This window comes from Boleophthalmus pectinirostris, unplaced genomic scaffold, assembly GCF_026225935.1.
Source record: "Boleophthalmus pectinirostris isolate CB_2022bp ecotype Guang Dong unplaced genomic scaffold, ASM2622593v1 HiC_scaffold_601, whole genome shotgun sequence".
NCBI lineage: Eukaryota > Metazoa > Chordata > Actinopteri > Gobiiformes > Gobiidae > Boleophthalmus > Boleophthalmus pectinirostris.
In genome coordinates this window covers 89-25,000 of record NW_026571449.1, presented here as the reverse complement: position 1 = coordinate 25,000, position 24,912 = coordinate 89, and the positions used below count along the sequence as shown (strand labels likewise).

At 38.5% G+C, this 24,912-nt stretch overlaps 7 protein-coding genes across 7 annotated transcripts; 5 read left to right on the top strand and 2 right to left on the bottom strand.

Annotated features, from left to right (window-relative positions):
* Positions 1–6: 6 nt before the first annotated feature.
* LOC129411968 (DNA excision repair protein ERCC-5 homolog) lies at positions 7–4,567 on the bottom strand (the record flags this gene model as incomplete). The annotated part of the gene is made up of 8 exons (XM_055164353.1): positions 4,191–4,567; positions 3,869–4,044; positions 3,650–3,765; positions 3,436–3,537; positions 3,307–3,364; positions 3,052–3,195; positions 2,777–2,978; positions 7–415 (listed from the first exon to the last, which is right to left on the bottom strand). Coding segments are annotated over exons 1-8 (1,295 nt in total), but the record flags the coding sequence as incomplete, so codon positions are not given.
* A 234-nt stretch (positions 4,568–4,801) lies between these two features.
* blzf1 (basic leucine zipper nuclear factor 1) lies at positions 4,802–8,708 on the top strand. Its single transcript, XM_020938783.2, has 7 exons — positions 4,802–4,914; positions 5,214–5,289; positions 5,552–6,018; positions 6,523–6,722; positions 7,058–7,186; positions 7,599–7,821; positions 7,895–8,708. The coding sequence occupies exons 2-7, from the start codon at positions 5,271–5,273 to the stop codon at positions 8,078–8,080; spliced, it is 1,224 nt and encodes a 407-aa protein (XP_020794442.1). The 5' UTR covers positions 4,802–4,914; positions 5,214–5,270; the 3' UTR covers positions 8,081–8,708.
* trmt10c (tRNA methyltransferase 10C, mitochondrial RNase P subunit) lies at positions 8,666–10,288 on the bottom strand. Its single transcript, XM_020939008.2, has one exon. The coding sequence runs from the start codon at positions 10,113–10,115 to the stop codon at positions 8,733–8,735; it is 1,383 nt and encodes a 460-aa protein (XP_020794667.1). The 5' UTR covers positions 10,116–10,288; the 3' UTR covers positions 8,666–8,732.
* Positions 10,289–10,292: 4 nt separating this feature from the next.
* On the top strand, positions 10,293–11,913 carry txnl4b (thioredoxin-like 4B). Its single transcript, XM_020939057.2, has 3 exons — positions 10,293–10,552; positions 10,646–10,797; positions 11,617–11,913. The coding sequence occupies exons 1-3, from the start codon at positions 10,421–10,423 to the stop codon at positions 11,780–11,782; spliced, it is 450 nt and encodes a 149-aa protein (XP_020794716.2). The 5' UTR covers positions 10,293–10,420; the 3' UTR covers positions 11,783–11,913.
* A 1,096-nt stretch (positions 11,914–13,009) lies between these two features.
* LOC129411969 (uncharacterized) lies at positions 13,010–19,121 on the top strand. Its single transcript, XM_055164355.1, has 12 exons — positions 13,010–13,523; positions 14,090–14,373; positions 16,628–16,730; positions 16,837–17,032; positions 17,131–17,404; positions 17,488–17,659; positions 17,741–17,817; positions 17,924–18,101; positions 18,190–18,438; positions 18,509–18,680; positions 18,792–18,910; positions 18,999–19,121. Exons 2-12 carry the CDS (start codon positions 14,101–14,103, stop codon positions 19,079–19,081), a joined length of 1,896 nt encoding a protein of 631 aa, XP_055020330.1. The 5' UTR covers positions 13,010–13,523; positions 14,090–14,100; the 3' UTR covers positions 19,082–19,121.
* A 275-nt stretch (positions 19,122–19,396) lies between these two features.
* Positions 19,397–21,784, top strand: mrpl16 (mitochondrial ribosomal protein L16). The gene is made up of 5 exons (XM_020938948.2): positions 19,397–19,608; positions 20,055–20,126; positions 20,829–20,977; positions 21,096–21,389; positions 21,472–21,784. Exons 1-5 carry the CDS (start codon positions 19,548–19,550, stop codon positions 21,661–21,663), a joined length of 768 nt encoding a protein of 255 aa, XP_020794607.1. The 5' UTR covers positions 19,397–19,547; the 3' UTR covers positions 21,664–21,784.
* A 559-nt stretch (positions 21,785–22,343) lies between these two features.
* cenpq (centromere protein Q) lies at positions 22,344–24,320 on the top strand. The gene is made up of 6 exons (XM_055164354.1): positions 22,344–22,725; positions 22,807–22,870; positions 23,181–23,286; positions 23,357–23,425; positions 23,506–23,632; positions 24,016–24,320. Exons 1-6 carry the CDS (start codon positions 22,612–22,614, stop codon positions 24,193–24,195), a joined length of 660 nt encoding a protein of 219 aa, XP_055020329.1. The 5' UTR covers positions 22,344–22,611; the 3' UTR covers positions 24,196–24,320.
* The last annotated feature ends 592 nt before the right edge of the window (positions 24,321–24,912 follow it).

Sequence of the window (24,912 nt, the reverse complement as noted above, 5' to 3'; positions counted from 1 at the left end):
GACTGCAGCCCAGACGATTTTGTGGTTGTATTGAATTGATCATCATCGCCATCTTCAGCCATAGCCTGTTGAATTGCAAGCAAAGTGCGTGGAGAGACACTGCCATCCTTGTTATTATTACTATTACTTTCTTCATCCGAGCTGTCATTCAAAGCTGCTTGTATAGCTTTAAGAGTCCGTGGTGATGGAGGTAATGTATCATCTTGAGAATTTTCAGATGTAGAGGGTTTTTGGTCTTTTGTTTTGTCTTGAATAACAGGACCCCATTGTTTTTCGTCTTCTTCACAGACGGGACGCCACAGTGGTTCTGGTTTGTCAGTTGCTCGACTCCTGACTCCAGACAGAGAGCTCCCAGACCAAGGAGCTACTGCTGGCTGTGGTTGATTCTGTGAAGCTTTTTCCTGTTTTGAGGCACCTGTGAATATAATTAGATTTTTTTTTAAAAAGAACAGTCAAATAGAATATCTGTTATGAATTTTAAGTATTAAAACTGCACTGCAATTGTGGTCCAATGAATTATTTTTTTTTTTTTTTTTTTTTTTTTTTTTTTTACAATTTTACAAGTTGGAATTCTAATTTAATAAAAAAAAAAAAAAAAAAAAACACTATTTAAAATTGTGTTTTTTAATGAAAATATATATATATGTATATATATATATGTATATATATATATATATGTATATATATATGTATGTGTATATATGTATGTATGTATGTATGTATGTATGTATGTATGTATGTATATATGTATATATATATGTGTGTGTGTGTATATATATATGTATGTATATATATGTACGTATGTATATGTATATATATGTATGTATATATATATATATGTAATATGTATGTATATATATGTTATATATGTGTATGTATATATGTATATGTATATATATATGTATGTGTATAATATATGTATATATATTATGTATATGTGTATATATATGTATGTATATGTTATATATATGTATATATATGTATATATATGTATATGTATATATATTGTATATGTATGTATATTGTGTGTGTGTGTATATATGTATATATATATATAATATATATTATATATATATATATTATATATATAATATATATATATACCTCCTCTATATGGATGACATCAAGCTGTACGCTAAGAGTGAGCGAGACATCGACTCACTGATCCACACCACAAGGATCTACAGTACAGACATTGGGATGTCATTCGGGCTTGAGAAATGTAGCAGGATGGTGACAAAGAGAGGGAAGGTAGTCCACACAGAGGGGGTGTCACTCCCAGAGGGAACAATAGCAGACGTTGAGGACAGTTACAAGTACCTTGGTATCCCACAAGCAAATGGCAACCTTGAAGAGGCAACAAGGAAAGCGGCTACGGCCAAATACCTGCAAAGAGTGAGGCAAGTCCTTAGAAGCCAGCTCAATGGCAAGAACAAGGTGCAGGCAATCAACAGCTACGCCCTGCCAGTGATCAGATACCCTGCAGGGATTGTAAGCTGGCCAAAGGAGGAGATACAGACCACAGATGTTAAGACACGAAAGCTCCTGACCATGCATGGAGGGTTCCATCCCAAATCCAGCACCCTGAGACTGTACGCAGGCCGGAAGGAAGGGGGCCGAGGACTAGTGAGTGTGGGAACCACTGTCCAGGATGAAACATCCAAGCTCCTTGAGTACATCAAGGACAAGGCCCCGGCAGATGAGGTGCTCAGAGAATGTCTCAGACAAGTGGGGTCCAGAGGAAGAGGTGCTGGAGGGACCATCATGGCAGGACAAACCCCTACATGGGGCGTACCACCGGAACATAACTGAAGTGGCTGATATCAAGAAATCCTACCAATGGCTTGAGAGGGCTGGTCTGAAGGACAGCACAGAGGCACTGATCCTGGCTGCTCAGGAGCAGGCCCTGGGCACTCGAGCAATAGAGGCCCAGATCTACCACACCAGACAAGACCCACGGTGTAGACTGTGCAAAGAGGCTCCTGAGACAGTCCAGCACAGATAACTGCAGGGTGTAAGATGCTGGCAGGGAAAGCATACATGGAGCGACATAACCAAGTGGCGGGCATAGTGTACAGAAACATCTGTGCAGAGTACGAGCTGGAAACCCCAGGATCAAGGTGGGAAACACCTCCAAAGGTTGTGGAGAATGACCGAGCCAAGATCCTGTGGGACTTTCAGATACAGACTGACAGAATGGTGATGGCGAACCAACCAGACATAGTGGTGGTGGATAAGAAACAGAGCAGAGCCGTGGTGGTGGACATCGCAATAACAAGCGATGGTAATATCAGGAAAAAGGAACACGAGAAACTAGAGAAATACCAGGGGCTCAAGGAAGAGCTGGAGAGAGCCTGGAAAGTAAAGGCATCAGTGGTGCCTGTGGTGATCGGAGCACTCGGGGCTGTAACCCCCAAACTGGAAGAGTGGCTTCAACAGATACCGGGAAAAACAATGGACATCTCAGTCCAGAAAAGTGCAGTACTGGGAACAGCAAAGATACTGCGCAGAACTCTCAAGCTCCCAGGCCTCTGGTAGAGGACCTGAGCTGAATGAGGGTGAGAGAGACCTACCACCGTGGAAGGTGAGAAACACATATATATATATATATATATATATATATATATATATATATATATATATATATATATATATATATATATATATATATATATATATATATATATATATGCTGAAGGAATCGCGAGCAGCTATTAAATGTGTTGTTTATGAAAATTGTGAATATGCAGTATAGCTTTTTGATTTTTGCTAGTACCTTTAATAAGGATGTAATGGGAATGGTCCTCTGAAACCAGCCTTTGTGCCTCCACATTGTGGCTCTCTTGATCCCCGTAGATCTGAGGAGCACTGCCTGCACTACGCTCACTCATCTCCTTCTCCACTCCCTCCAAACGCAGGTTTAATTTATTCCTCTGCAGCAAACCAGCCAGTTGGTAATCTGAGAAGTCTCCAGAACGCTAACAAAGTAAATAAGTCCACATTTAGAAGAATAAACAAGGCAAGTGAAAAACTATATTGTGTAAATTGTACCTCAGGAGGTTTTTGGTGCATGGTGCGCCGTCTTTTAGAAAACTCTTTCATTTCTTTCAGTATCTCGTGTTTCATTTCAGGAGGAAGACAGGCAAACTCCTCTGAATTGATGTCTACTGAGTTTGGGTTTTCATAAAAGTCATCCTTGAAAGAACAAGAAAACAGTAGATATTAATAGGGAAAAGGTTTGAGCTATTCACTAAAACTTTTACGAAGTCCTATGAAGACATTCTATTGTTTTCCTCAAAATAATACCTGGTACCAGGAATTGGCAGTTGCCTCATGCGAAGATTCATCATCCTCTTCTTCAGAGCTGTAAGGAACAAAAATATTACACTAAACGTATTACAAGATCTTTTTTTTGTTTGTTTTAATGTGAAGTACCTGCTTTTCTCTTTCTCCTCTGCAGCAGGAAGAGCTGGAAGAACATACATGTCATCCACCTCATCTCTCCTCACACTGGAGAGGCTGGGTAAAGGCTCCTGGCTGTAGTGCAAAGAACAGAAATAGTCAATAGTCAATACATTTAAAAATGATTGGTCTACTAGCTATTACTTAATAATAACACAAATAAACCCAAAGCTGAGATACAGTCTACCTCCGATCTCCAAGTGCAGCTTTCAGAGCCTGCCTCTTCAGAAAAGTCCTGAGAAGTTTCTCGTTGGTTTGTTTGGACTCAAGACTTAGTTCCTCTTTTCTCTGCCTCCTCAGAGCCTAAAGTAAGGACAGTTACAACTTGTGACATTTATACAGTATATGCATTTTTATTCCCATCCATACAAATAACAAAACAATGTTAAAAAGCCACTTAACTGACCAGGGTCTGTTTCTTGAGCAGGGGTGCATCTCCATCAAACACAAAGACAGGCCTGATGCGGAAGAACAGCAGTTTGCAGACACGGTGGAAGAGGGTGAGCAGGTGGGCGTTTTGGACACTGTTGCCTTGTCGATCCCTCACACCCTTCACCGCCTGGTTCAGCCATATACTGATATCTACAAAAGTTTCTTAAGGATCATGCTTTACAAAGGGCACATGTTGACCACAATACTGCATTTATTAGTCCACACTTTAATAATGTAATCACTTATAAAACATGGAAACTTTGACAGCAGCGATCACATAAATTAGTAAAGGATACCAACAGCAAGGATCTTTCCCTCCAGTGTTTCTGGGTTGATGGGTTTCCCTGTGCTTTCCAGTAGTCGCCAAAGTCCGTGTACTCCCATATTTCATAAACAACCTGTCTTTTTCACAACAGCTAAATTATCTGCAGCCACTCTGGTGATTTGATTGCATTTTTGGACACTAAAATCATATAAATACTGACACTGGTCACAAAAGTGCCTTTAAATAACAGAGTGCTCACTATATTTTGATCCGTGTAGCAAATGTGTATGTACTTTAAGCGTTCCGCAAAGCAATAACGTTCATGTGGCTCAGTAAATATTGGTTATTTCGCAAAACACCGATAACGACACAATCAAACTATAGGCCAATTTATGGAGCTACAGGAATGCACAACATAACACATGTATTGACAAATTCAATCACACCGTTTATGGAAAACTGGAACTGTCTGAGAATATAATTTAAACCCAAATTTTTGCATTCAAGGCTTTAAGGTTGTAAAATGCACAGCAAATTGTGTTCAGAATAGGTAATCCAAATCCAACGTATACAGTTATAAATCAATAAAAATATTAGGCAGGCAGAAGATTGTACAACTTAATTTAACATATACCCGTTGCATGGCCGGAAATTGCGCCTGACAAACTAAACTCAGGGGTTCACCCACTGTTGACGCCAGCAATGTCCGGTGACTGAAAAAGCAGCTTACGGTGTTTTACGGAGAACTACGTGAGGTATGTTATAATCGAAACTATGGGTTTATAATATGTGTAATGTTTCTTAACACTCATTAATCCCTGTAATTGGAGTCTTGTTGTAAATGCAAACAAGTAACATAAAGTTGTAACTCGTCGCCACGCCAGAAATCAAGCTATTTGCAAAGAGTCCTCGGACTATTGTTGTCTTCAGATCACACATTTACAATTATCGAGTCACGTTATCGGTGTGGCCTTTGCCTCGCGGTCTTCTTTGCTCTTTTGTAAACACTATGATATACCCGTGTCATTACAGACTTTTATTAATCTTCTTTCAGGAAACAAAGTGATTTGGACACACATTTTCCTGAACCAGTGAATTCGCCATCACCATCATGACGACTGCTGTGAGGGGTATGGATAGACTTTTGTTCCTATTAAGACAGATCTCATGATTATCACCTTAAAATAGAGGATTGGAAATGGGGGGACTGACTGGTTTACAATTTACATATGTTATACTGCAGTACAGTTTGCCAACAGATCAATGTAAACACTGTTATGTTATATTTAAAGCACCTATATTATGTAATTAACGTGGTAGTAGTTTATGGCTATTATTATCCTAAATAGGACTGCCAATTTACGTTGATCTTTTTCTCTGTGTGTGTTGCAGCATCCTCCCATGTGCCTGTTCGGGGCCCGGGTGATGGCATGGAAACTGAAAAACCAAAAGCCATTATAGAAGTTAGCACAGAAAAACCACCATCACCAACTCCACCTCATGTTCCCCTTTTAAGAGTAGCCAGTCCGAAACGCAGCCCCAAGTCTGCAGTCCCATCTCCACCCCGTCCCTCCTCCCCACAGCCTCCTGGGGTGCTACATTTGGGGAAAGTGAGTAGAGAAGTGTGTACTGAGGTAGAAGCTGTGAGGATAGTAGTGCCCCGGGCTGCAATAAGCAGACGCAGCCATAAGGCCCCTGCAGAAGGCAAAGGAGAGACAGGACAGGGAGAGGAGCAGGGTTCGCCTCCTTTGCCCCTGGTGGAGGATTGGAAAATCCAACTGGAAAAACTACAGAACTCTGAACGAAGACTGCTGCAGGACAAAGAAGGACTGTGCAATCAGCTGCGTGTGCAAACGGAGGCAAGTGCAGCATAACAAATCTAATAAATTGAATTGTACTAGGGTTATGATAAGCACTTTTCCTGCGCACTGTGCAATGATCCCCATAAAGTTGTTGTAGTTTGACCATAGATTTGAAATTATTTTGTTGTTATTTTATTATTTGTATACAAATGCAATAACTATACATATATCAAGGCCTAGGGATATTATTATTATTAACATAATCAAGACAATATACAATATTAAGATTTCTTCCTCCTAAGTATGAAACATGCTCTAAACCACATGCTTTTACTGACAAAATATGTCATTGACAATTAGAAATGATCTGATTCTATTAAAATTACATTAATTGCACATCCCTACATTTATCTAGTTTATCATTCTTCATTGCAGGATTCTTTTGATCTCAACTACAAAATGTGATTAAAGAGTTTAACATACAGAGTGAAACCAATAGTGTAACCATAGTTACCAATAACCAAAATTATACTCACATTGGCCCTGTATTATTGTTTGCAGGTGAACCGTGAGCTGAAGAAGCTGCTGGTGGCCTCTGTGGGTGATGACCTCCAGTATCAGTTTGAGAGATTGGCCCGAGAGAAGAACCAGCTGATCCTGGAGAACGAGGCTTTGGGCCGAGGCCTGTCCCACACAGCAGAGCAGCTGGAACGCATGAGCATCCAGTGTGACGTCTGGAGGAGCAAGTTTCTCGCTAGCAGGTACAAACTCTATAGAGACAATGTAATAACATAAACCAATTTTAATCGAGATGGAGATTTCTGTCACTAAATTTATATAATTGAGAGTTTGGAGAGTTCTTTCGTGGAATAAGTTTGCCTATTTAAGTTAAATGATTATGATTAAAAGTCTTGTTTATGTGTATGAAATCAATTCTGAAAGCCATTTTAATCTTGTTTTAAAAAAAAAAATTCTAATGAAAACTAACAATGGAAATTTTGTTGCCATATTGCCCAGCCCTAACTAGTCAAAGTTTAGAAATGGTCTATGTTTTATATATTGCTAATAAATATGTAATGTATTTTATGTTCTTCAGAGTGATGGCGGAGGAACTGACAAATGCCAGAGCAGCTCTACAGAGACAAACAAGAGAAGCACAAGGAGCAATTCAAGATTTGCTGCTAGAAAGAGAAGAGTTCTCCAGGGAAATGGTTCAAACACACAGGTACCAGGAGAGACAGTTGCCTTCAAGATGTTGATTTATGGTTTAAGTGACTGGGAGTATTTTTCACACAAACACATCTCCAAAAGAACAAATAAGTACATTATATCTCAGCTGTCGGTTTGGACATATCAAAAAGTTGAATATCGAGTCATTTAAAATTACAGCAGTAAAAACATAAAATTAAAAAAACTGAAATGACTAGAAACATCTATTCACTAGTGTAATCTTTCAAACAATGTGTATTTAGTGATATTTCAGTTCTTTGTGATACCTCAAGATTTATTGGCACATTTTAGCCAATTTCTGCATTTATGTCAATATTTCCCACCACTATTTACAACAGATTTAATTCCACACTACATTACATTGATTTGTGGACATGAACACAATCCTTAATTGTTTGAATCCACAGGTCACTGGAGCAGCTCTTGGTTTCCCTTCAGTGGGGCAGGCAGCAGACGTACTACCCCAGTGCTCAGCCTCTCAGCACCGGAGAACTGGCCTCAGCGAACCACAAACTCGCAGACGCCATCAACTCTCACCTGCTCGGAAACACCAGTGGCAACGTGGCTAAAGCCAGCAGCACCAACTCTGAACAACTATGCAGCACGCCAGCCGAGAAAATGGCAGAGAAGGTGTGTATGCAAGTGTCTAAAATAGTTAATATTGTAGTAAGAAGTACGTTTTAAGTTTCAATTTGTCTTCTAGGTACTCAAGATCTTGGACCCAATTTCCCATTCTGAAGACCAGACTGAGACGCCTTTGAATGACGATTCTTCAGCAAACTTTCTTAATAATAAAAAGAGTATTGGCAGGTTTCACCCATACACTAGATATGAAAACATTACCTTCAACTGCTGTGAGCGCTGCACTGGGGACATCATAGTGCTGTAGGACTATTGTTACTGTTGGCAAAAGCTGCAGAGCTTTAAAACCCATTTGAAATGTAAGACTCTGTGATTTTGATGAACTTTTGACCAGCCTTTTATATGCCGCTTCTGTTTTCACATAAGACATTTATTTAAGGTAAATGATTGCTAATTTGTTGCTGCTGAAATGGTATAGTGAGGAAAAAGTTTAAACAAATGAACTGTATTCTAGGATCGGTGAGGAAAACTAGTATAAACTAGGAGGCTGTGCGTTTATTCATACTTGAACTTCTAAGCTGCTGTTAATAGCTTTTTTTTGATACTAGCACAAATTATGTAATTGTGAGAGATGATGCAATAATTTTAGGGCCACTTGCCCTCGTCTTAGCTTCAAACATCATGCAGTGGTTGGACAGTTGTAAATTACACAGGTACTAAAGCCTGTACAATTCCTTGCTGTGATGGGGAGTTGTTGGCTGTAAATCTTGCAGTGTTTATAAGAGATGTAAAAAGAATCAAGGTATTTCAAATGTTTTAAGCATATTTATTTTTGTTTATGGATCTGTATTTGATATTTACATTACATTGTATTAATCCTCAGATTCATTCATTCAGAATGTGAAAATAAAGGCTTTTTATTTATGTTCTTTAAATATGGTTTGTAGATTATAATCTCCTCACTCATCCCACCAGTTTCTGTTTCTAGTTGGTTGGTTTGATTTTCCTATTTTGGGTTTCAAAGTCCTTGGTCTATTTAATGCAGGTTTTATATTATCTTTTGCAGAGAAGTTCGCACTTTTATTTATCACGTGTTTGGTCCCTTTCTGCTGGTGAGGATGAAATCCATCATGTTTCCTTGTTGGCACAAATTGCAAAGCCTCTTGCCACTTCCCTGTGTCCTTAATAGTAAGCATGATACGAATAAGCTGGTCTAGAGTCAGATTTTTAGCCCCTGTCTCCCAGTGAAGGAACTCATCTAGAGGCAAACGTGCTGTGGCCAGTTTTAAACGTTTTGCATTTGCTAGAGACAGTCCTCTTTGGATTGAGCGGTCCACTAAAGCACCAACTATGTAGACTTTGCTGTGGTCATAGGTGCGAAGGACATTTGGAGAATCAGCAGTAAGATACACAAGCTGTTCACGTGGGAAAACCTCAAAATGTTGCTTTTCTGTGCTGGTTATCAGCAATCTGTCCCAAGTTTCTTCTCCATAACGTTTGATCAACTGCTCTTTGTAGTAACTGTCTGGCTGGAGATTGCAGAAGTGTAGATGGTACGGATCACTGGCTCTTCTGTTCCACGCCTCCACTTCCATAAGCTGGGATACAGTGTTTTCAATTTCACGTTTTGTCATGTTATCCTCATAACTCAAGTCAAAAATCAATGGCTGACCAAAAATCATAGCCTGGGCACACCTCCAGCCCAACACCTTGTCCAAGGACCGGTTCCAAAACTGTAAAATTAGAGAGTTCTTAATTTCTGGTACTTTTTGATCATCCTCCTCTCCCTCCACCTCACGCTTTTGCTCTAACAAGGATTCCCTATAGGCTTTCTTTTTCAGCTGTTTCTCTTTTCTTGACTTCTTGTGACCCTCTCGGATAGCCAGATATTTTAGGTACTTTTTTCTTGCAGACTTTGTAGTGAGTTTTGCAAGGGCTTGGAGCTCCTCATCAGTAATTTCTTGAGGTACAAGTTTTCCAGCAAGCCTCCACATTGAAACAAGTTCACGGGTTGCTTCGAGTGTCAAGTCGCCCTCTGTCTCATCTTCATCTTCACCTTCATCGTCCACTTGTATCTTCTCCTCTGGTGTTGCTTTTGATCTCATTACTGTTTTCCATTTGTCCAAGTCTATAGGATCTGGTCCATGTGACACACGTGGGTTGGGAAGCGAGGCATCTTTTCTGGAGGGGCTTATTGTAAAGAAATTCACTTTTTGAACGCATACGCCGCTTTGTGGAAGAGGAAAGCGATTCACCTGCCTCTTTGCCGTAGGAAGACTTCGTTTGAAGACTGAAATCAAATCCCGGGCAGTCAGGAAACGTAGCATCGTGATTGTTGTCATCGGCTTTCAAATCAAACCACAAAAAAAGGAGCGATTAAAATTTGATTCCCACATAGCTCGGTTGCCGAAAAAGTAGATATTACTGTCATATGAATGAGTTAATCCGATTTCCACCAAGTTGTTTCAGTCAATGTTCATCTTGTTTCATATTTGAAAGGTCACGTTGTTTTGGTGTGTCGTTAAATTGGGTCGTAGTGGAAACAATTGACTTGAATTCGATGTGCCGCGTTTTTCACACGGACTTTTCTCAGCGTCGTACCGCATGACCAACGCTTTTTTGTTTTGTTTTAGCGTTTACCTGTAAAATGAGTTTATTTCTACCCAAATTATCGTGCAAAAAGGATATAGATGAAGTCATTAAAGGTGTAGCTGAAAAAGTCGTCGTCTTGAGATTTGGCAGAGACGAGGATTCTGTTTGTTTGCAACTGGATGAGATAGTAAGAATGTATTTTCGTTATCATATCAAAATACAACAAAATTGACCATGAAAGCCATTTTGTCAACTTAAATGTCAACTGTTTGTTTTTCAGCTTTCTAAAACAGCCCATGACCTGAGCAACATGGCGTCTATTTATATCGTTGATGTGGATAAAGCTCCAATTTACACCAGATATTTTGACATAAGCTACATCCCTTCCACTGTTTTCTTTTTCAATGGGCAGCACATGAAAGTTGACTATGGGTGAGACTTATTTGCATTATGTATGTAATATAAAGTAACACAAATGTCTTTCATGCTGGCTTTTAATAATAACGTTATTATACTGTAAGTAAATAATTTTCCTTTTAAGTTTCCTGTTTTGTCTATCTTCTACACGCTTGTCTGTCAGAACAATGATCGTTTTCATGCTTCACTAAATCCATCGATCCATCTTTCTCTCAGTCATGGTCTTCCTATATATTTGTTACCACTCCTTTGCATGCCACTTGTCCATAGCAAAACATCTCATTCTTACCTCATTGTCTAACATGAACTGTAATCATATACCGGTAATTCCTAAAGAAATTCATTCAACATTTTCAGCTCTGGGTACATTCACCCTTGCACATTGAAAATTGGGCCTAAACTGTGCTTAAACCTTAACTAGACCAAGACTACAACTGATCGCTCCGCCTTCTGTCCTGTTCTTATCTGGACCATCCATTTTCCACATCCTCACATCCTGCAATGTCTCCATTCATCATATGCATATAATTTGTTTTGCTCAGAGCCCAGCCCCTTTATTTATGTAGCCTATCTGTTCGCTGAAATTAGTTTCCACTTGCTTTTCACTACAGATACAAAATGACATGCAGACATCACTGTATTTAGTCTCATCACCAATGTTAATGTAAACTTTATTAATTACTTTATTCATAAATTTCATAGATACAAGCTGCTTTCATACATACAGTAATAATTCTTTCTTCTCCTCTTTATTATGCCTAATCACCTATTTTACTACCTTTGTATTTTCACCATGCTTTAGTTTTCCTTACCATTTTTTTTTTTTTCTTCTAGTTCCCCAGATCACACAAAGTTTGTCGGGAGCTTTAAGACCAAACAGGATTTTATGGACTTGATTGAAGTAATTTACAGAGGAGCCATGAGAGGGAAGATGATTGTCCAGAGCCCAATAGACCCCCGGAATATACCCAAATATGACCTTCTGTACCATGGCATTTAGTGCCGACTATGTTTGTTATTTATTACTATGTCTTTGTGGTACTTCATTTTTATATAAATGCAGTTTATAAATGCTTCCTATGGAAATATTTTCAGTCATTGTGGAAAAGAATAATAAACATATTTGTGTGATGTTTTGCACATTGACTGCTGACACTTTAGACTTAGATTTTATTGATCCACAAGGGAAATTACTTGGACACAGTTGCTCACATATCACATATATTTAAGTTTTGCATCCAACATATTTATTTATTTATTTGGTTTATTTAGCTGGGACAGTGTACATCAGGAGGACATTTGGTCTGGGGGCCATATCCAACCGACTTTGATCCCAAAGGGGCCGGATCAGAAAACTTATGACATATAAACCCCAAAAATAACAATACGTTCAAATATTTGGGCAAACACAACTCTATTACAGAAATCTTTTTTAGTTGATGAACTCTTTCTTTTACAAAATATTATAATATTATGAACTTTAAGAAAAATACAATTTCAACACAATGTTTTAATATTAACTTGTTTGCATTTCATAGAATTTAGTCACGCTTTCTTTTTCCTCTTGAAACTTGGCATCTTTTAGCTCAAGTGCATCAGTATCAGGCACCGTGAGGAGCTGTTATCTTCAGAATATCATTCAAGTACCTGTGAGAGCCAGATTAAAGGTCTTGGAGGGCCGAATCCGGCCCCCGGGCCGTATATTTGACACCCGTGGTGTACACTAATTAACATTTCTTTAAATGTTCCAGAATTACACAGAGAGGCAATTTTTCATCTAAAAGTCCGTGGATAAATGGCAAACAAACACTTTGATGTTGAGATTTTGCAATGATAAAATTAAGCTTATATGTTAGACACTATTAACATTCTTAGCTTCAGTCTACAGTCCACTAAAATGGTTTGACAAAAGGTACAACCATAGAACTATTACAGATCCATGGGTACAACTGAATATGTTATATCTCTGTAGTAAAAGGGAAACTAAACTAAATTCATACCATACTCTATACAACTGTACAATAATTCACCCTTATGTAACAGATAAGCCTATGTCATGTCAATTTATGTTTTATTGATACCAGTCTCTTGCTATTTTTTATTTATTATTTTTTTTACTGCTACTTATTTTATTATTTAGAAGTTTATTACATTTTTTAATCAATATATATTTTTTACTCTTTGTTATTGTAATATAATGTCAGCTACTGCGTCCAAGTAATTTCCCTTGTGGATCAATAAAGTCTCTCTAAGTCTAAAACCGTTTAGTTACACTCTGCAGTCAATAAAGACATTAGCGACATCTAGCGACCTGAGACTATTATAGCGACACATATTCTTAAAACCCTGCTCTTTCCTTTTAAAATCCCGTGTGATCTTGTTAACCATTGTCTCATAAAACAAAACAAAGCCGATGCACATTTATCCCACGTGTCATCTTACAGTGGTGTACAGCATCTTGGCTCCTCTGCGTCACGTCAGCCCTGTTACTATCACCAAGTCAAACCCACAGACGATAATCTTACGAATTTATTGATATTCATTCAAATTTACAAAGCAAGATCCATCACAAAAATCACTAAACTCAAATTTTGCAAACGAGGCAAAAAGTACAGCCCACGTGCTTTCATTTACAGGAAGTGACGTCGTGCTCCGCCCAGGACCCCATGATCCCAGATTTAATAAGTTTTTACTGTATTAACCCCTTTTGTAATAGTATTGTCAGGTTTGTGGTCTTAAAGGTAGGTTTACTTCCTTACTTCTACAAAAAGAGCTGTATTTTTGCATATCAAGGCTAGCAGTGAGCAGATTATCTTAAAAGGGTCAGTCATGTTACAGTCAGCCCCGTTACCACACCAACGTTACACCACCTGACATGTTGGTTACAGGGATGACATTTTTCTCCTAGTTTAGTAGACATATATTTTAATGATTTTGTTAATTTTATTTATTAAATTAATATTTTTTTTTGTTCCATATAGGCACATGTACACAAGAAAGTGCATGAAGCATTTTGTCCAATTTAAAGTTTAGAGGGACAGTAATGGCTATAGTGGATACTGCCGTTGTGTCCCTAAGCAAGACACTTCTTTCAGTTTGTTTTGTGTGAATGTGGTTTGTGAGTGAGTTAGCGGTGAAGCTCAGGGGGCAGTTGGCAGCCTTAGTTATGTCACTCTACTCCGGGGCAGATGTAGCAACAATATTAACTTACCACCACCCAACGTGACGTTATATAAATCCAGTGCATTATTAATATCTCTGGATTATTATTAACCAAAATGTTTATTTGTATATGAATACTTTACAGGTGGTTTTAAAATGCCTACAAGTGGAGCAGAAAGGCAAAGACTGTATCGTGCTCGCAGAGATGCAGACCCTGAGAAAAGAGCCCAATACCTGGAGAGAACGAGGGAGAGGTGGAAGAAAGAACGGGAGCTGGGGAAGAGAAAATCTATAAAGGAAGTGAGTGAGAGTGAGCGGAGTTTAAAACGACAACAATGGAGGCGGGCCCAGGCCAGGAGGAGGGCAAGGAAGAAGGCAACTTTAGATACAGGACTCAACATCTCAACATCTGTTCCCATTATTTGCACCGTGAGTTATTTCTTTTCCACTGATGTTTATTATATATATTATATAAGTCTTTTTTTGTATTAAAGGTGCATTGCGTAACATTTCTGGCAGAAGGTCCATCAAATACTTTTCTCCATGGAGATGTTATTTCTTTGTTTGGAATGTTTCACGGTATGGTATTAAACCTTTCTATCTTCATGGAGACCAAACCAGATCTGTGGAGAGGCAACTTTGCTCAGAGTCAGAATCCCTGTTTTTCTAGGTATTTTTGAGCTATAAAATCACCTGTAATTGAATACATTGAAGGTAGAGCTGTTTAATGTCATACAGTGGAACATTTCACACAGAGCAATGAAACAAGCAGGTCAGACCAAAAAATTATAGAGTATATTTTTAAGTATCTGTCTTTTTTTCAACACTACACTACTCACAATAAGTTAGGGATATTGTTATTTACATGAGTGCTTTTCCTATTTGGTCTGAATTTTAATGAAATAAGTAAAAGTTCCCTTTGATATTACTAAGAATGAATGAGAAGAAACACCATTTTCATTAGTTTAATATGTATTACCCCCAAAATTTAGACAATAACAAGGATAGCCCCAAGTAACAAAAATGAACAATGTGAGTAGCGGGTGTTTCCATCTTTTGCTGCAATGTCAGCTTGACAGCGACGTCTCATGCTCCTCACTAGCCTCATGATGTTGTTCTGAGGCAATGTGTTCCACTCTTCCACCAGTGCTACATGCAGTTCCACCAGGTCACGTGGGGGTGGGCTACGATCATCCAGTCTCTGTTTCAGCTGGTCCCAGATGTGCTCTATGGGGTTCAGGTCAGGGTACAGTGCTGGCCATACCATATGAGGCACTCCGACTTCCTGAAGTCGAGCAGTGACAATTCTGGCAAGATGTGGTGGAGAATTATTATCCATGAACAGAAAGTTGGGGGTGTGCTGGTGGAATTGGGGGATGATGATGGGTTCAATGAAGTCTCTGAGGTAAGAACATGCAGTGACTGAGCCATCTACAGTAACCAAATCTGTTTTGCACTGACTGGTGATGCCTACCCAGACTGTTGCACCTCCTCCACCAAAACGAATCCTGTTGACCTCGGCATATCGCTCACCTCGCCTTCTCCAGCAACGCTGACGATCATCATTTCTGTGCAAGGTGACCCGACACTCATCAGTGAACAGGATGGTGGACCACTGCTGCATTGTCCAGGTCACATGGTCTTGTGCCCACTGCAGACATTCACGGCGGTGTCTTGGTGTCAGTAGAGTCACCTGCAACGGTCGTCTGGCATTCAAACCAAAGCGGTGGAGTCAGTTTCAAATGGTTTGTCTGGAAACCCTAGTACCCCTCACATCTCGAAAACGAGCCTGCAGCTGTGTGGCAGTGAGTGTATAGGTCCTTAGTTACTGGTCATCGTTGTGGTCTGTCAGTCATGAGGCTCCACTCCTGGGTCCGTCACAAAGTCTGCTGATGACACTTTGAGACACACCAAGTTCACAAGCAACATCTGACTGCCTGCCACTGACCCTGAAGGCGCGGTATGGCTAGGTGGCGCTACTCGTCTGTTAAGTGACGTCGTGTGTTCATGGCCGTTTGAATTGTGAACTTGGAATGACTTGACAATACCAGCTTTTTATACCCACAGAATGTTGAAATTGATGCCACATTAAAAAGGGTTTTGGCTCCAATATGTAAGGCACACTGTACACAGTGAGACCATTACATGGAAAACACAAAATCAGGTTTGTCTGTCACCCCAATACGATTGCCTCCCTATCCCAAAAGTTTCTGAAGTGAAACAAACACCGTATATATGATATTCACTGGCTCTCTCTCAATATCCCTAACTTATTGTAAGTAGTGTACTTGGTTAGCTCTCTTTTACTGTGACATAAATTCTGTCACTATCCTATCAACTATCGTGAACAATTAACATTTTAATTAATTATTAACATTTTATCATTGATTTACACTTTTAACTAAATTTTGTACAAATGCAAGAAATAAAAATATTCATCACCCTCTTTATAAAAATGGCAATATAACATTGTGCTTCAGACACTATAAAAAAGCTGAACTAAAATTAATTATTTTTAAAAAATGGCTTTGTGTGTCAAAAAGGGCAGCAGCTGAATAAGCTTATGTTGTGTGTACTCCTTTGTAGATCAAGAAATCTTTCCATAATTCAGACCATTAAAAGTTAATAATAGTATAAGATAGATGATAATTTTGCTTGATTTGTGTCTGAATTATGTGGTTAGATAAAAACAGAGGAAGAGCATATTGCAGTCACTCCAATGAGGTACAAATGCAGTCAAGAATCATCAACAAACATGCCTAAACCAGCACCGTCACAGTGTAAAGGTGAGTGTAACACCAACTTGCTGGGATTTGCAAGTATATTTACAAACTTTACAACTACTGCTTATGTATTAAAACTGGCCCTAATCTTAAACTACTCTTTGTATAGAAACCCAGACCCCTGACAACATCTGTGCTGAGATTGAGATGACTTGTAATAATCGGGGCATTTCCAGGAAGAGGCCTCGTTGGGAATCTATTGAAGAGTGGGCCCCCATTGACTCTGACATCTCACTTCAGTCCAAAGAAAATACAGAGTCTGTGCTCCCTCCTAAAGACTCAATACCAGTGGATATTGAATTTCCGTAAGTTGAAGGTTGTCCATACTTCCTGGCAAGATGTTTTTGTAGTGCACATGACAAGATCTTATATTGTAAATTCTGTTGTTTTTATTCTCCTGTAGGGTTGAGGAAAGACCATTCAGTAATAATACCAAATACATTGTCTATGAATCCTGCCTTAGACAGTTGTTCAACTCATGTCCAGTCTGCAGCATGCCCTGTGAGGTCAAAGGTCTATGTATGGGTACCTATATCTCATTTGATCAACACTGTCCACATTGTAACTATAGCAGAGACTGGAAAAGTCAACCTGTTTTTGGAAGTACACCTCTTGGAAATCTTCAGATGTCAGCTGCCATTTATTTCACTGGCTTGTCATTCCACCAAGTTGAAAAGGTATTTGTGTAGTTTAGTAAGTGTACTAAGTATAGAGGCAATTTTATGAACAAAAATGCTCTATTCTTTTCTTCTTTTCACAGTTTTGTAAAGCTTTACAGCTTCAGTCATTTAATTATGACACCTTCAGAAAACATGCTAGAAATTATCTTGAGCCTGCAATAGTTCATAAATGGAAGGCTGATCAGCAGCAAATATTGGATCAACTTAAAGAAGAAAGAGGAAAACTTAAAGTCAGTGGAGACATGTGGACAGGTTTGGTATAAATCACTACACTACAAATTTGTGTGGTTTGTGTTATTCCTTTTTTTTTTCTTTCTTTTTCGTTGTCATTAGGGAGAGCTGAAGGGTATGGCTGTTATACACTCACTCATCAAGACAGTAACACAATTGTAGACCTTCAACTGGTACAGGTTTGTAATGCAAAAACATAAATAAATACTATATTCTGATAAATACTGTTTTTGATTATATATTTGTTATATTTTAATGTGTTGAATGTGTTTGTATTTTTACTAGAACAATAAAATGGGAAAAGGCCATTTAAAAGCAGATGCTCTGAAACAGTGTTTAGATCGTCTAAGTGTGAATGATCTGGAAGTGGACTCTATCGTCACAAAGAGCTGCCCCAAAATCCAGGAGTTTCTTAAAAAACAAAACATTACACACTTTTATGACACCCAGCATTTTGAGAAACGTAAATTTATAATATAAAAAAATATGTCTAAAAAGTATTATATAAATGCTATTATCTTTCTCTTACTAACTTTTTCTTATATCTAAAGGGTTGTCTAAAAGGCTTGTGAAGCTTTCTCGTCACAAGGACTGTGCCGTATTGAAGAAATGGCTCCGTGTTATAAAGAATCATTTATACTGGAGTGTAACATTTTCAACATCTGGAGGTGAGAAGGTGGCAAAGTGGACGTCACTGATAAACCATATGCAAAATATTCACCAGCACCAAAATCCACTGTATCCCATGTGCACGTATCTCGATATAAAGTCAAACAACTCTCAAAAATGGTTGCAACAAGGTAAGAGTTAAATAATAAAATTTATTTTTTATTCAGTATTTTTACTGATCTCTTATCATTTACACTCAAGGGTCAAGTGCACTGAACAAAGTGGACAGAATCCTCAACAATGAACAAGTTTTGGAAGATATTGCAAAACTCTGCCCCAACCTTCAGACATATTCAATGAAGACATTTCACAATTTGATTCAGGAATTTACTCCAAGAAATGTCATCTTTCCACCCACTGGGATGTTGTGCAGGTATTTCCCAACAAGTATTCATTAAGTTTTGCACAACTTAACCAATATCAGAATATGTTGCAAGATACTAGAATAAAGGAACATTAAAATCTTGCTTTTTGTCTTAATCAGGTTATACTTGGCAGCAATGCATCATAATGAAAATGCAGACCTTAAACACAGAAGTAATGATCTCTCTGCAGCCTTCGGGATGTCATCCAAGGACCAAATTAAGACCGACAATACATACAGTAATGATATTTAATTATAATTTAAGAAGGTTCAGCATATTGTACTGTCTCATAGAAAATGTGTTTTCAAATTCAAACTCTCTTGCAGATTATTTAGATGAACTGATGAATCTCATATTTGAAGTGCTTCGTGACCCTGCTCCTTTTATTGAGCAAATGAAGTTTGGTTGAGACTGCAGCACAATCTCCAGACAACATGCCTCCAAAGCACATAGATTGTATAGTTGAGAAGCGTTTTGTATTTTCTTTCTTTCTTTCTTTTTTTTTTTTTTTTAAGTTATGAACTAGATTTTATGAAATACAAGTTTTACACGATTTTTATGCTTCTTTCCTTTCTCCTTCTTTTTCCTTTTTGTGTGAATATATTTTAAATTATTGAATTATCTAGTAGATAAATAGTAATCATGATGATTATTATTAAACATGGATCTATTTAAATAACTAACCGAATTATTAAACCATAAAAAAAGTACCCGGAAATGGAATCTCGCCTACAGGAAGTTAGCTCTTGCGGCGACCTTGTAGCTGTGCGTGTCCAGCATGGTGCACACAAGAGCCTAGTTTTCCCTTATTTAGATTTTAGTAATTACTGAGAATGACAGTAAATAATGTCTAACAATCCGTGATCATTGTCACAATGATATCTCTTTTTAAAGCCGCTGTGCGTGGAGTGGTTGGCGTTTGTACTCACAAAACAGGTAAGTTAGCCGAGGCTAAGCAGCAGTAATCATGTCAACTTTTTGTTTTTATTAGAATGTGCTTAAGCGTAAATCTCCTGTGCATTTGTCTGTACAGTTAATTACAGCTGTAAACCTGGGACTGTTTAAGTTGTGGTTTTAGACAAAATCACCACACCTTTCATAAGGCTTGCAACACTAATAAATGTATACCATTCCACATGCTGTGTATTGAAGGTATTGTGGTGGATATTTCCTATTTACTGTTAAAAGTACAACCTATGGCTAAGATCATGCTGGCAAATTCACCAGGGGACCTGAGGGCCAACATACAATGTTTTGGGCTGCATTTGCCCCCAGACTTTATTAGTGATTAGTGATTATGACAACCCTGTAGGGTTATATAAAGTGTACTCTAAATTCACATGGGCATCGATGTGTAGTTAAATTGTATTTTTTTTCAACAGGTCTGGTAGAGAGCCATCTCAAAGTGTTGAGTGCTGGACTAAAGACTTATGAGATCCCTCCAGACTTCAGCGGTAACCACACTACATAATTACATAAGTCATCATGTAATGAATTTATTGTGTGTGCATTTGTTATGGGCTCTCAATGTTCTCAATAAGAACATTATGGCTGGGTATCATTAAGAGTTGCTGATACAATACACACCTTGATACAATGGCCACGATGCAATAGATATCTTGATACAGTGCACTTTTGGTTTGATACGATATATATCAAATCAATTCAATACGGTTCAATAAAAAAATAATGGCTGTGATTTCAAAGTTCATATGAAACACCCATTGTAATCAGAACAGTGAAAATGTCAATGTGTTGCATAAATGAGTTAACTTCCTCTAAACATGGAACAAAACTGAAGCACTGTAACAAAATAATTTAGTAAAATATAACAAAAAATATTCTTGGCGATATATCAATACAGCAGCTCCCAATATCGATACTGTATCATCATGTTAAATGATACGATATTAACACACACATCCCTAGAGAACATGTTCCTCGACTGAACCAGAACCCTTTAACCTTTGTGATTTTAAAGATAGAATATTTTATGAATAAAATAAAAAAGATGGCATTTAGGACATTAATATTAAAACCACGTTCTAACCTTTTCTTGTTGGTTGATGATAAAGGATCAAGAGCCTCTCTAGCAAAATGTAAGTGTTGGTTGTGTAGTATACTCCTCTTACTTTCATTTTTTTTTTTCTTCATAGATGCATTCTTACCAGAGAAACCCAAGCTAAAGTTTTTGAATAAAGTCCCCAACTTTAAAAAAGCCAAGAAGGAAATGAAGAGACTGCGAGACATTCAAGGGCCAGCCAAAGCTGCAAATACATTTGTCACGGGACAATATGCAATTGTAGTAAGTAAAGTACATGAACTGTTACACACATTGGCTACACGTTTGTAGACAGTTGTAAGAACAATTGTAAGAGTGTATACCAATTCATACTCCAAAAGCTTTCTTGTATTGTTAATAGGCTTTGGGAGGAGGTTATCTTCACTGGGGTCACATGGAGATGATGCGTCTGACCATCAATCGAAAAATGGATCCTAAAACAATGTTTGCCCGATGGCGAATCAATGCCCCCTACAAACCTATCACACGAAAAGGTCTTGGACAGCGCATGGGCGGAGGCAAAGGAGCCATTGACCACTACGTAACTCCTGTCAAATATGGCCGTTTGATTGTAGAAGTTGGAGGCAAAGTAGAACTGGGAGAGGTTGAGCATATACTTACTGAAGTGGCCAAGAAGCTCCCATTCCCTGCCAAGGTGAAAACATATTTATCAAAAGGGCCTTATCATAGAACTGCCTACTACTTGGCTGTTTAACCATTTTATAAATTGTCAACAGGTCATGAGCAGAGAAGCCCTTGAAGAGATGCACAAAGAGCAAGAAGAGAGGGAGAAAAACAACCAAAATCCATGGACTTTTAAAGACATTGCTCGGGGAAACATGATGGGCCTCAGGAAGGTCCTAAGTCCTTTTGACTTACGCAACAATGGACGATTTACAGGGAAATTTCATCTCCCAGGAAGAGTCTAAAATCTGCATTCTCAAAGGGCTTTTTTTCAACTATGTATATATCTGTGTTCATAATTTGGTTCATTTTATATGCAGAATAATAAATATGCAATGCCTATGTCGTCAATCTGTGGAAAGGAAATATCTTGGACTTTTGGTTTGTTGGATGAAAAATGTCAAATGGAATTTAAATTAAACCACTGCAGAAATGTCTTATATATATTATATTCTAACTAGTACAGTGGAGTCAGCATTCATAGCCTACAGATTCCCAAACATGATACATAGGTTTTCAGGTAGAACAGCTGATAGATAAGGTCAGTTAAATACAATGAATCAATGAACCTGCCCAGGTACTACAGGTGGAAATTAACAGTGGTGCTACAACCTAGTACAATGTATCTCTCCTGTTAAGGTTAATGTAAATTGCCTGTCCCTGTCCCTGTCCCTGTCTCAATAAAAATAAAATACAAAAAATTAAATAAAATTCCAGTAAATTCTATTGATAGAAACCAGCCACAGTGAAGCAACGGATCAATATAAAATTAGGAATAAGTACATTTAGTGGTCTTTTAAGTGGTTATCTGCAACTAAAAATGTATTACATGTGTCATCGCTATTTATTTTTGCCTTACACACAAAAGCCTGGAAAAATTCACACAACTTTAGCCCGTGTTGACGCATGCGCAGTTTGTCAAAATGGTTCAAACAGCGGCGCGAAACCAAAATATGTAGCGTTAGCCTTTGAAAGTATTTATCGTCAATAATTAATTAGTTTTATGCACGGAGAGAAAACCTGTAGATCCCATCAACACCAAAAGACATACATCATTTAAGCTGTAGATTGATCTACGCTGCAGCGTGAGTAGAAGTAGAAAAAAAAAAGTTTACGCGGAGCTGCAACTAGCTAACGATAGTACGAAAAGCAAGGTAAAACTTCATTTGTGCAGTAAATTAGCGTGTGTAATTATGAAACCACTGAGAGGATCCAATCGGAATGCATCGAAAGCACCAAACAGCAAGGCTAAAGACAAGAAGCCAAATGCTGAGAAAAAGAGAAAGAAGGAAGTAAACAAACTGCAGGTGAGAGTTGACGTTTTCATTTATTGCACTGGTCACCATTTGCCCTAACCCTAGAATGGTCCTAACATTTATTTGCCTTAGGACACTGAGAATGAAGACGAGAATGGTAAAACAACTCAACTTAAAACATCACGAAAGAGAAAAGGTAACATCATTCATTTGTAGTGTTTCTCATAGGTTTATATGAGACTATGGTGGTGGCACAGGCAGTACTTATTTGAATAATTTTATTGAATGCATTTATTTTTGATAAAATATGTCGCTTATTGCCTTTACAAATCAAAAAAGGTAGAACTGATTAACCAAAGTTACTTTTATATGGTATACTTATTTTCATTATTACCATTACCGTTATGGGGGCAAAAACTGAGTACTTGGAGCAGGAATCATTTCTTTAACTTTTTTGTTACAGTTAATTAACTCTGTCCCTAAAGTCATATCTTTGTTTTGTTCAGCTGAGTCCCATTCACAACCATCAAAAATAAAGGAACAGAAGAAAAGGAGGCAGATGTCTGTATCCTCTGTAGCAGATTTGGAGAAAATCATGGATCTTTCAATATTGTAAGTATAGATCTCATATCACAAAGTCTTTTACAATTTAATTATAATAAAGTTACGTACATAAATTTAGAGCAACCCTTGCTGGGAAGTGGGCAGAGAAGAAAGAGGTTCAGGAACACCTAAATGTTGTAAAAAAGAGGTCAGTCAGATAAACTTAAATAATTTCCCTTGTATGATAAAGTTATTATATTGTATTTATTTGTTAAATTTTTGCCATAGATTTCTTGACCACTGTTCAACACTTAAAGTCCCCGGTCACAAACAGAAATCTGAATGTGCAATTCATCGTATTCAGGAAGAAACCAAGAAATTAGGATCTGAGAAACAAACTCTGGACTCCTTAGAAGTAAGTAGAGCCACAAGACTTATTTGCTTATTTATTATCTATTAGACTGGATAATTCTCATGATAAGAGGACTGTACAGTTAATAAAATTTTTAGCCCTGTACGATTCCATCATTACAAATCATCAATGATATGTTTGCAGCTTGAGTCTTTTAATGTAAGCCAGTCTTCTGTCAAGAGGAATAAATTTTACTTTTTTTCCTTTTTAATAGTTTTTGCTTATATTTAACCTTTCATTTGTTTTTAATAACCTCCCCTGGATCATTATTTAAAAAAAACACCATTATTACTAATTGACATTTTCACTGCTGAGCAAGAATATGTCTGTTGATATAATCTGTATGTGGAAGTGAGTAATTCTTGCCTCACTCTGTGGTTTTTCAGGAGAATCTGACGGCTGTGGTGAGTGCGTTGGAGAAGAATGAACAGGAGATGAACTCTCTTGAGCACCAGTGCAGTGTCCTGAGGAACCGACTGCAGGATCAGGAGGAAGAAGCTGAAGAGGTCCTGACCACTATGTACCACTATATACCCCCCTTTAGTTCTATCTCATTACATGGATGACATGGGGTTCGGGGCCCTTTGCTAAGGGCTGTCCGGTCAGACCTGTTCCCAGTGCATTTTGAACTCCGTCAGGGGCTGCGTTTTGTCACAGAATTTCTAGGTGCAGTTTGGGGACCACAGGATCTCATTTCTGCTGTTTGCAGAAAATGTTGTCCTGTTGGCTTCATCAAGCCAGGACCTGCAACATGCACTGGGGCAGTTTGCAGCCACGTGTGAAGCAGCTGGGATGAGAATTAGCTCCTCCAAATCTGAGGCCATGGTTCTCGACCAGAAAAAGGTGGCTTGCCCTCTGCAGGTGGGTGGAGAGTCTCTGCCTCAAGTGGAGGAATTCTCAAGGTCTTGTTTACGAATGACGGGAGGATGTAGCGGTGCAGCATCGGCACTGATGCAGTCGCTGTATCGGACCATTGTGGTGAAGAGAGAGCTGAGCCGGAATGCAAAGCTCTCGATTTACCAGTCAATCTACGTTCCTACCCTCACCTATGGTCATGAGCTCTGGGTAATGACCAAAAGGACAAGATCGTGGGTACAAGCGGCCGAAATGAGTTTCCTCTGCAGGGTGGCTGGGCGTTCCTATAGAGACAGGGTGAGGGGCTCAGTCACACGAGAGGAGCTCGGAGTAGAGCCATTGTTCCTCCATGTCAAGAGGAGCCAGCTGAGGTGGCTCAGGCATCTGCCGCAGATCCCTCCTGGGCGCCTCCCTCGGGAGGTGGTCTG